Source organism: Vipera ursinii, assembly GCF_947247035.1.
Source record: "Vipera ursinii genome assembly, chromosome: 2".
Lineage (NCBI taxonomy): Eukaryota > Metazoa > Chordata > Lepidosauria > Squamata > Viperidae > Vipera > Vipera ursinii.
In genome coordinates this window covers 144,525,857-144,538,106 of record NC_139513.1, presented here as the reverse complement: position 1 = coordinate 144,538,106, position 12,250 = coordinate 144,525,857, and the positions used below count along the sequence as shown (strand labels likewise).

General features: G+C 43.4%; 1 protein-coding gene across 2 annotated transcripts in view; it reads left to right on the top strand.

The window, feature by feature from the left end:
- The window catches only part of CRLF3 (cytokine receptor like factor 3), a 43,096-nt gene that overhangs the window by 6,250 nt on the left and 24,596 nt on the right, over positions 1-12,250 (top strand). For both annotated transcript variants that reach the window (XR_014491317.1, XM_083353629.1), the window contains exon 2: positions 8,545-8,752. Coding sequence is in view for 1 of the 2 variants with exons in the window: in XM_083353629.1 (XP_083209755.1) it covers positions 8,545-8,752 (208 nt within the window). In the remaining variant the exon portion in view is untranslated. The remainder of the gene's footprint in view (positions 1-8,544; positions 8,753-12,250) is intronic.

Sequence of the window (12,250 nt, the reverse complement as noted above, 5' to 3'; positions counted from 1 at the left end):
CAGTGTTGCAAAGTGGCTGGGAAACATGCAAACTGCAGTCTTGATTGCGGGATGCTACAATGGGCATAAATGCATGCTGGTTGAGAAGTGGCAATCATCATCATGGGACACTGCGACAGTCATAAACGTGACGATTGGTTGCAAAGCATTCTTTACATCATTGTGACTTTGAACGGTCACTAAACAAGGCAGTTGGTAAGTGAGGACTTCCTGTAGTCCAATCTATTCATAAAGTGGTTACTGTGAGAATAAAATTTGAGGATGTCCTTTTTTTATGATGGCTGCCTTAAATTTTCAGAGGCTAGATGGGACATGTATGCCATAAATATTATTAATTTGTTAGAGCTGTATTCTGCCATTTCTGCAGGAACTCGGATAGTTTGTATGGGCATCTTCCTTATCCTATTAGTGGCTAGCCTACTACAACCAATAAGGTTGGCCTAGGAGAGAAGATTGGAGCTTGAATATGAGTCCCAGTTCACATTTTAACCACAACAATAAGTAAATGTGTGAACCAGATGGGGTTTTTTCCCCTCATTTCTTTCTGTCGGCCTGGCTTTTCTGTGTGCAAAGCAGAGGTTTAACAAGTGGAATATTTCCGGTTGGCTGCACCATTTCCAACTGCAATCATTTTATGATTAGTTGTTCCCCACTTCTCCACTACGCTGGTTTTGTGGTTGTACCCATCGTACTTTTTCAAAATGCAAACTGCACTGATTTTGAGAAGGGTTCTCACGTTCTGTGTAGTAGTGTCATGGCATAAACTTCAGCACAGATTGCGCTTCTGATAGCCTTTGCGATCTGCACGGGCGAGTAAAATAGAAAGTCTGTGCTCAGTGATATATGAAGTTGTTCTGATCTAGGAGAGGACAGTGATACAATCTGTTTTTCATATAAATTCATTACTGCTACGTGCTTCTGTGCAGATTTTTTCTAAGGGGAAGGAAATAAAAGTTATCAGCTTCTATGTAAAAAAAAAAATTGCTTTGCCTTAATTTTGCCTGAATTTTTAGAAAAGAGATGGGCTGTGCTTGCTGACAGTTTGTAGCCCCAATACATATTGAGGACACCAGACTGAGGAAGGCTGATTTAAGAAATGATTTTCAATAAGTCTCATCCCTGGCTAATGAGCCCATTCTGTTTTGTTCTATAGAACATTATAGGACAGTTACTTTTATTTCAAGATCAGTATCAGAATACTGTGCCTGCAGATAGCCTTAGCCTTCCTGGCATCCCCCATCGGCTTGCAGTCACTGAAAAAGTTTCTTATGGTCATTTCAGATAGTCCTCGACTTACAACAGTTAATTTAGTACCATTCAAAGTTACAAGGGCACTGAAAAAAAGTGGCTTGTGACTGTTTTTCACTTACCATTGTAGCTTCCCCATGGTCGCATGATCAAAATTCAGACACTCGGCAACTGGTTCATGACTGTTGCAATGTCCCAAGGTCACGTGATCACCTTTTGCAACCTTCTGACAAGCAAAGTCAGTGGGGAAGGCAGATTCACTTAACAACCATGTTGCTAACTGAATAACTATGGTGATTCACTTAACAACTGTGGCAAGAAAGGTTGTAAAATACAGCAAAATTCACTTAACAACTGGGCTCAGTTGTGGTCATCAGTCAAGGACTATGTGTATATCCATGTCTACATTTCAGTAATAAGGCTCTGTTTGTATTTCAAAGTATGGTGTGAGCATATCCTTTCAATCTAAGCTAATCTGTCTACAGAAAAAAAATTACAGTATCATATTTTCTATCAGACTGGTTTGTACTGGAATGGAAAATCACTGAGGAATTTCAAGGCTACAGATAGCCCAGAAAGTTAAATCAGAGAAAACATTGAAAACAATTAATTTCTTTACCGCTGCCAGAAAATTAGATGAATGCGTGTATGAAATCGCCAGGAGTCAGTCTTGACTCATAGAACTTTTATCTTTTATAATTTTACCAACTGATTGACCAAGGTTGGGGTTAAGGGCAGATGAAATTCTGGATCTTCAGTTTAAAAACTGCACATATATTTTGTCTTAGCATAACTGCAAAAACACAAAAAAGTCCACTGGTACTTCACATTTAGCCTCCATTATTAATTAAGAAATGTTTTAATCAATTGTGTCAGGACATTTTTTTAAAAAAATTGTAAGCAGAAGGTGAAAAATCTGAGTAAACTTGAGGATGTTAGAATGTTTATAAATGTGATCTGTCCCAATTCTGGCTACTTACAAAGAGTTTTTTCCATGATGCGAATTGACATCCTGTTCTTAATCATTATCTTGTCATCTATGAAGAGTAACGATAAAGGTTTCCCTTGTCCAGTTATGTCCGACTCTAGGGGGCCCTGCTCATCTTCATTTCCTAAACCAAGGGAGGCGACATTGTCCAAAAATGCTTCTGTCATCCTTTGGCCAGCATGTCTATATCCCCAGGCACACGGAATGCTGTTAGCTTCCCACTGAAGTGGTACCTATTCATCTACTCACATTTGCATGCTTTCTAACTGCTAGGTTGGCAAGAGCTGTGGCAAGTAACGGAAGCTCGCACCGGTTACGCAGCACTCGGGTCTCAAACTGCCAACCTTCTGGTTGACAAGACCAGCGTCTTCACCTGTAGACCACCAGGCCCCCCCTATGAAGAATATGTACCTGAACAGATACATGTGTTTTTGGATGTTAATGTTGTTGTAATTCAGTAAGGTGCTGATTAATTGCTGCCGTAACTTTGGTTGCCCTTCCTCCATGTAGCTTTAGCCCTATCTCTGCATTGTAGTCCAGTTCATTGCAGCTAATTCCTGCATCCTCAGACTTGCTCCGATAACAACTGGCTCCTGCTATAATGTCTTCTGCTGATGGGACAGGAATTAATAGCAATTAGAGAGGAAAGAAACCTAACTGTACTTTTCTCTCCCATTCCTACAGAACCCTGCTGTCATGCATGGCCATACTATTGTAGCTTTTGTTATTTATTTATTTATTTATTAGTTGAATTTATATACCGCCCTATTCCCGAAGGACTCAGGGCGGTTTACAGGGCAGTTAAAACAGTACAAAAAGAGAATAAAATGAAATTAAATTAGTACAAGCCCACAATTAATAATAACAGTAAAAATTAAAATTTTAAAATTAAATTTGATTTGATTTAATTAATATAATTTAAAATTTAAAATCCCTCAGTCCAGGCCAGACAATTCAAACAACCAGGTTTTTAAGTCCCGGCGAAACGAGCCAAGGTCGGGGGCAGTCCGAAGCTCCATCGGCAGTTTGTTCCAAAGGGCAGGCGCACCCACAGAGAACGCCCTCCCCCTGGGAATCACCCGCTGGCAATCTCTAACCGGCGGAACCCTAAGGAGGCCCTCCCTGTGGGCACGCACAGGACGATGGGAAGCCGATGCCGGCAGCAGGTGCTCCCCAAGGTAATCCACCACAGTGTGAAGAATTACATCCGTGTAATCCACACCTAAGTCACCAGTGAGTCCCCCCCAAGGCTGTAATGTCCACCCTTCCCAGCACCCGTTTCATAGTCTCATGTTCAAGACTTAAAAGAGCTTTTTAAAAAAGAGAACGTGATTATTTGATCTTTCCTGCCAGCACTGTGGGTCCTTTACAATGTACGGAGGCATATACTTCCTTCTTTTGGTCATGAAGACTTGAAATAACAAAACTTAACTGCACAGGGACTACAAAGGCCTACCAATGTGACATAAAGAGGAAGTCAGCTTTGCATAACCTGACCAACGTAGCGCATCCTGTGTTGTTTGTTAGAACTTAAAGAGATCAAGAAGCTACTTTTGGTTAGCTTTGTTTAGCTTTTCATTGTGATAAGCTTTTTCCCCCTTGTAACTGTTTATGTTTATTTCCTTCCTAATCAGAATTTTAAAAATTGGATTAAATAGTGCCGACAACACCCTGCCTTTGCACACATCCGGTTCTGTGCGCACACTGACTTTGTTTTAGGTTTTTTTCCAATTAAAAAACAGATATATGGAAACTTTGCAGGTTGCAGGACACTTTATTACATTCCAGTATGGGTTTTTCCCCCCTTTTATCCAGAGCCCCACATAGATCCTCTAGCTGGGGTCTCCAATCTTGGTAACTTTAAGACCTGTGGACTTCAACTCCCAGAATTCCCCAGCCAGCCTCTTTGAGGTGTGGATAAATGATGAGTGATTTAGTGAGAGCAACACAACATGCTGCTGAAGTTCCAAATGGTTAGAAAAGAAGCTTAATCTGTATTCTTTCTTCATTATGGCCTTTTCTCACCTAAGGCCCATAGATAAATAGCTGGAAAAAAAAGGGAAATAAAACTGACTAATTTTCAGATATATAGTGCAAGCTATTGTTACACGCACTCCTGGGTTTGGCTTATGGTCACTCACTTGCACACACTCAGGGTCAATAGCCACATTTGAATCACTTTGAACCTAACACTGAGGCACAACTCAATTTTTGGAATAGAAGGAGATCTAGTGAATTTAAAATAACAGCAAAACTTTACTGGTTGCAATGTACATTTGCTCTTTCTGACATGCACACATCCACTCATCCACACTTACCTGTGTCCTTCTCAACTAGCTATTAGCCAGAAGGATGGAAGCCACCAAGCTGCGATCCAAAGATGACTCAAAGAGCGGGCTAAGCTTCAGGATGCCTTCTATCCCCCAAAGTCCTCACTTTGTTGATTTTCAAGATTGGTAGCTACACTTGCCTTGATTTTCAAGTCTTGTTAGCAGTTGTTTGGATTTGGGGAGGGGATTTCCCATCTTGCTCAGGCCCAACTTCTTTTGTCTGGTTCAGGTGACATTTTCCCTTTGTTTCCTTAATGGATTGATTCCTTCTTATCTATCTGCCTCTTATCTACCTCCTAATTTTTGTTGTTGCTGTTAGTTGCGAAGTCGAAGTCGTGTCTGACCCATCGCGACCCCATGGACAACGTTCCTCCAGGCCTTCCTGTCCTCTACCATCCTCTGGAGTCCCTTTAAGCTCACACCTACTGCTTCAGTGACTCCATCCAGCCACCTCATTCTCTGTCGTCCCCTTCTTCTATTGCCCTCAATCTTTCCCAGCATTAGGCCCTTCTCCAGTGAGTCCTTCCTTCTCATTAGGTGGCCAAAGTATTTGAGTTTCAGCTTCAGGATCTGGCCTTCTAAAGAGCAGTCAGGGTTGATCTCCTCTAGGACTGACCGGTTTGATTGCCTTGCAGTCCAAGGGACTCGCAGGAGTCTTCTCCAGCACCATAGTTCAAAGGCCTCAATTTTTTGGCATACACTCTGCTTATATGTCTGCTTCATCTTTAGGTATGGCAGCTTCAGCCTAGTCTCACAGTATGAACTCTTTTAGATTGTTTTCGCATCAGATACTACACCATAGAAAAGAGTGAAGGCCGATATTTGGGCCACCATCTTTCCCTCCCCTTCCCCAGCTGAGTGTGGTCCATTAATTAGACTTGAAGGTTAACATGAGTTTTAAAATGGCCCCTTTTTTTAGATATGCAGAAGATGGACTTTGAAGCTTTGCTTTCTTGGAGGTTTCAGTTCTGGTTTCATCTGACATTGCAGCTGTACTGAGTTCAAGGCTAACTCTGGTCAATGAGCTATGCATAATAACCTGTTCCTGTGGTTTATATGTCATGGGAATGTGGCCTTGCTAGACTGGATATAAATGCGAGTGTGGGATCCTGGAACTGACTTCAGGGTAAACATTCTTTCTGGAAGATGTTTTCCAAACAACAGTGAAAAATTACTTCAGAATACCTTCTTTTGAAATTAAAGTATTCTTCTTGGAATTCATTTCCTGCTGTTTCTTAATCTGCATTATCTGTTTTCTTCTTGAGTTTATATTGAGAAGAGAAACATCTGGAATCAGGCATCATGCCAAGCAAGAATGTGATTTATTTGGAGAGTTTTTTTGCAACGCAAGTAACACTGTAGTGATTTATAAACCATGATTTATAGCTTAAAGTGGAAGATCTCCAAACTTGGCAATTTTAAGACTTGTTGGATGGGGAATTCTGGGAGATGAAGTCCCTGAGTCTTGAAGTTGCCATGTTTGGAGACTCCTTGCTTAAAGCATGGCACTACAGAAGTTGTTAAACTGCATCTTAGAACAGGGGTGTCAAACTCACCGTGTTGCTACGTATTGCGACTTTTTCCCCATTGCCAGAGCTGGGGTGAGCGTGGTTTCAGCATTATGAAATTCAGCCTGTGGACCGGCAGTTTGACACCCCTATCTTAGAACAACCCTAGCCAGTAGTGAGGGATGTTGGGAGTTGCAATTCAACAACTTCTGCAACGGTACAAATTGCCTAATTCCAGACCTAGGTTGTATTAGGTTCTGTGGCTTGCTTCAGTAAACCATGGCCTGGCATGATGTGTGATTTTAGCCACAGAGAAAATTTTGGAGGTGCAATTCCTCTTGTGTAGAATAGATGAGAATATCTCGTGTCCAACTAGTTCTTCCTTTTTCTTTATTCTGTTTCAAATTTGAGAAGTTTTATTCATTTATTAAATGTTTATGCTACCCATCTACCCTACAAGGTGACTCTGGGAGACTTACAGATTATAAAAAGATTTTTAAAAAGTTATTAAAATATTAAAACTATGCAGATTAAATGTTTGCATACTTTGCAATCCTAAATATATTTTGGCTAAAGTAAGTTGCATACGTTCAAAGGACCTTAATTTTATGACTGAATTCATACATCATGCAAACCCAAAAAGTGGTTCATTTATTTCTAGCTTAAAAGTGCTGTAAGCCGCTTGAAAACAGCAGCTTACAGCAAAGCTACTAGAGGTTTCCTGTGAAACGCTTGCTACTAAAATCACGAATCTTTTAAGGTGATAAATGAGGCAATTTTAAGAAACAGCAAAAATAATTCAGCTTTTTGTGGGGTTGCTGAATTTTGGGAAGAATCTGATTTTCTTCAATTACGTTGTGGGGCTATTTGGCGAAGCAAACTCATTCAGGTCCAAGATGTTTTAATTGACCTGACTTGCAGTGATTGATGAGACCAAGCAGGCTCAGCACCTTCTTGCTAGCCAAATTAGTGTGGTAAGAGCCTTCTTTTAGCCCAGGGGTCCTCAAATTATGGCCCGCGGGCTGCATGCGGCCCACCCTGTCTTTTTATCCAGCCCGCCTCAACCTCCCGGGCAAGCTGTCCAATCACAAGGAGAGGGTGGGAGGATGGTGGTGAGAGCCCCAGCCAATGGCGGGACGGCAAGTTGGTGAGAGGAGATTTTTTTCTCCAAGTTTCTCCCTCGTGCGCCCAAGTGCGTGCTCATGCTTCGGCCATGCGCCCCTTCCTCTCCTCCTTTTGCCTCTTTGTATTTTTACTTCAGGGCCAGGCTAAGAGGTTTGGGTCTTGCTTGCAGCCTTGGCCTCACTTAGGGCAGCCAAGCCAGGTGATGACACTACTGCTGCTGCTGCTTCTGAGGTGGGTCCCTTGCTAAGCGCTATGGAATGCAAGCCCAAGCCTCTGCCGCTGCCGCCATGCCAGCCAAGAGGAAACTGGTGCTGCCGGCCCCCAACATCACCCCACCATCGCCGAGGGACCCAGCCCCATTGGCGGCGGCGAGGGCGACAGCCCTAAATGAGTGGGCTTGACCCCCGTGAGGGTTGGAGTGGGGCGCCGATTATGGGTCTGAGGGGAGCGGGCGAAGGGCGAGATATTTCTGAGGGGTGGCCGGGATGAGTGAGAAAAAAGGAAGAGAATTTGTTCCTGGAAGGTTACGTCAGGGTTGCGAGGGGTTGTGTGGAGCTGAGGTGATGAAAGGTCCGGAATGCCAATCAAGGAGAATATTTCTGGCTCAGGGTTAAAATGAAGTGTCCTTTTGGGGGGGGGATGTCTGAGGATGGTGGTTTTCTTGCAGACATTTCAGGACCCAAAGTGGGATAAGTGAACTGATGATGTTACCTAGTTTGGGCCATGAGACGTCTGCAAGAAAGCCACCAAGCTCAGAGAGCACCAAGGACGCCACAGCTGCCCTCCTTTTCCTCTTCTCCTTCTCCATTCCACAAACCCCGCTCTCTTCTGGCATTGCTGATGTTACCTACTTTGGGTCATGAGACATCTGCAAGAAATGCTGAATGGAAACGGCACCTTGCCTTTCTGACAGATGTAGCAGAGCTACTCAACACTTTCAAAGTGCAACTTCAAGGAAAGGGGAAGCTCATCTGTGATGTGCATTCACATGTGAAAGCATTTGAAGTAAAATTGGACATATTCATTAAACAAGTGAGGGAGGAAAACTTATGCCGTCTTCCCACAACTCAAAAACTATTTGCAGAAAAAACGGCAGTTTCATTCCCAAACAAAACACTTGTGGATTCACTGGAAATGTATATTTTCTTCAGTTAAAAACCCATTCAAATGATTAACCAATTCATTTTTCTTGTTTCCTTTTTTTCATTTTATACTCGATTTTACATGGTTCTGTAATCGTTATTTTTTTCTCCAAACTATACTCGCCCCCTGTTTAAATAGTTAGAGGACCCCTGTTTTAGCCAATCTCCCTCAAGGCCTTACTGATTTCTTTGTCTCCCTTCAGATCAAAAATAGTGCTGCACAAACCCGGGAAGTCCTGGAACAGCATTTCTGTGACTTAAAAGGGACCTTGATGAAGTTGCTGGATGAAAGATTGGCCTCCTTGCTCCAGGAAGTAGACAGAATAGAACAGGAAAGTGTCAAGCCCTTGGATGAGTGCCAGAACCTCATTGAACAAGGAGTTGGGACGGCCAATGAACTTCTCCAGGAAGGTAGGAGAATCTGCCTTTAAAACATTTTCTTTGGGGACCATAGGGGATTTCTATCAACCTTATAGCCACTGAAATTATTGTACTTAATAGTTCCACCTTGCAACATATTAAAACTATAATGACAGCTGTCATAGGCCGCTTTACGCGGCCGCACTGACAGCTGTCAAAAATGGCGCACACGCTCCCGCGGCCTACATAAACACGCGGCCGTTTGACAGCTGTCAAACGCCGCGCATGCGCATTAAGGCATGAACTGTCAAACCGCGGCTAGCCCACAGCGGCAGCCGCGAGCTGTCAAAACTGGCGCATGCGCTTTAACGGCGGCTAGCTGTCAAAACGCCGGCCGCCCGCCAAAACCAGCTGACGGGGTTCCCTCCCCAGCTAACACGCGTGCACTATCACTGGGGAGATTCTGAATTACCAGCTGATCCATTGGCCACGGTTTTTGGCGGGAAGAATTCCCACAGCTGATTCGCTGTCCTGTTTGACAGCTGCCTATATAAGGCATGTTTTTCCCTGTTCTGTTGTCCGGGCTGACTAAAATAAACCTGTTGGACGAAGACGCGTCTCCCTCGTCCTTCTTGCCTATAAACCACACCTGTCTGTCAAAAATACTCCATTTGTGTCTAGAGATCTAGACTGGTCCTTTTGGCATAATGCTTCTGCATATGAAGAAGTACGGTTAAGAATTGCTTGCACAAATCTTGGAGTTACTTTGAACAAATAAGACGTTGGATAAGGCTGAGAAGACCCAGGTTGAAGTCCATCCTGAGGTGTAAAAGCTTTTCTGGGTAAAATTGGTCCAGCTGGTATAATTTAACTAATCCTTCCTCATTATTGTTGGGGGGGGGGGAAATCAAGCAGAGAGTACTGCGTTTGCCGGGAAAAGTAGGGCGTAAATCAAACAAATGGCAATTATGCATAGAATGAGCATGCATATAAAGCACATCCATGTACCATGGAACAGAAATAAATCACAGATATGTTTGTTGTTGATCAAGAGGAAAAAACTGTTGATGCCTCTGTCTTTTTTCCCCAATCAATACACATATTGGCTGATCTATATACTATGGTTTGTTGTAAAAACATAATGTCTGAGAATACATATACACATCAAGAGGTTTTATAGGCCATAGTATTTTGGTTTAGATAAATCAAAACTCAATAAAGCTAGTTACTAAACCATGGTGGTACAGTGGTTAGTACTGCAGGTTGACTCTGCCCACTGCTAGGAGTTTGATCCTGATGGGGCTCAAGGTTGACTCAGCCTTCCTTCCTTCTGAGATTGGTAAAATGAGGACCCAGATTGTTGGGGGCAATAGGCTGATGTTGTAAACTGCTCAGAGAGTGCTGTAAAACACCACGAAGCAGTATATAAATCTAAGTGCTATTGCTATTATGGCCTCACCTAATGGGTGAACCCTACTGTTCTACCAATATGTTCATTTTAATTCAGTGAAGTAAGTTTCAGAACAATTTGCTAGATGCGCAAAAAATTATCACGGCTATCAATATACTGAGAATTTGGAGCTGGGATATCTAAATCCAAAAAACAAATTAAAGATGTCTCTTGAATTGTTTTGGCTATTAAATAAGATTGCAAGAACCTGAATTAACAGAAATGGGACAAGGATGGAATATGTGACTCAAGAGCTGTCAGCAGTCTTGCAATTGTTTGTCACTGCTGCTTCTGGGCCTTCTTCTGCAAGACCACAATAATATTTAATTAAACAAGTCGCGATGCCATCCTAGTCAGCATTTTCTTCTTCATTTCTTCACCCATCCTCAGGGATGAAGGGTGGGGAATACTGAGCATAAGGAGATTGTATCACGGATCTTGCATAGCAATGCTATTGCAGAGAAGTGAATCAGCATGTTGCTTTGCCTTTAATTTTGCAATTTGGCAGAGGTGAAACGATTTGATTGAAGATATTTAGAATCAGAACTACAACATCAAACCTGCTAAACATTTGCTTCTTTCTGTAACTAGAATCTCCCTGCCTAAGAATGAAGTCAGTGAACCTTAGAGCTTCCTCTCTGGTCCTGGATCAGTGCCCTTCAACCTTTTGGGCACCAAGGACCAGTTCCGTGGAGAAAGGTTTTTCCGTGGACCGGAGAGGGCGTGGTTTCATCTACTGCCTACATCCCACGGATAGGACTTCGCTGTTTGTGTGGCCCAGTTTCTGGCATGCCACGGACTGGTGCCAGTCTGCGGACCGGGGGTGGGGACCCCTTCCTAGATGATCAAATAAACATTGGAAGACTGAGTCCTTGGTGCTCTCAGGACTCCACAGTTCAACCCTGGACTTCATATATTCTCTTCAGTTGGAAGACCGATTTTAGCCACTGTGTTTGTTTATTCACTTATACCTCACCTCTCTTTTTGTCTGAATACTTCAAGTATTCAGAGCCTTGGTGGAGCAGTGGGCTAATGCCTCCTTAAGTAACACCAGCTGCCTGCAATTAGTGCAGGTTCGCATCCCACCAGGCTCAAGGTTGACTCAGCCTTCCATCCTTTCGAGGTAGGTAAAATGAGGACCCAGATTGTTGGGGGCAATTAAGCTGACTTTGTAATAATGCCGCTTGGGGTGTGTGTGAAAGCCCTAACAAGCAGGCATATATATAGAATGAAGGCTATTGCTAAGCATATTTGATTTGTGCTTAGATTGTAAGCCGCCCTGAGTCTTTGGAGAAGGGCGGGATATAAATGGGATTAAAATAAATAAATAAATAAAATAAATAAAGTGATTTCCACCATTACGAAATCCAAAACATAACATCAACTTTTCTTAATTTCTCTTTTCTGTGTAACAGAAGATAATTAAATTGTATTTATTTTCTTTTTTGCTTTAAAACTAGGGGGGCTTTTTTGCTTTAAAACTAGGGGGGCTTTCGCTCAGGTTCGCCTGGTGCGTCAGTTGCGGCCCTATCTGGACCGGGATGCCCTGTGTACGGTCACCCATGCGCTCGTGACCTCTCGTCTGGACTACTGCAATGCTCTTTACATGGGGCTTCCCTTGAAGACCACTCGGAGGCTCCAACTGGTACAGAATGCGGCCGCGAGAGTTGTCTTGGGAGTTTCCCGGTACTCCCATGTTACACCTTTGCTCCGCGAGCTGCATTGGTTACCAGTTGTCTTCCGGGTGAGGTTCAAGGTCTTGGTGATGGTTAAGTCCTTACATGGCATGGGTCCGGAATACCTCGGGGACCACCTGCTGCCGGCGTCGACTCCCCTCCACCCTGTGCGTTCCCACAGAGAGGGCCTCCTCAGTGTGCCTCCGGTCAGAGAATGCCGGCTGGTGGCCCCCAGGGGGAGGGCCTTCTCTGTGGGCGCCCCGGCTTTATGGAACCAACTGCTGGTTGAGCTCCGGACGGCACCGGATCTTCGCTCCTTCTGGCGCGGGCTAAAGACCCATTTATTTGAACAAGCTGGCCTGGCCTGATGGGGGAACGTTAGGGTTTTAATGGGTTTTATATTGTGATTGTTTTAATTGGGCA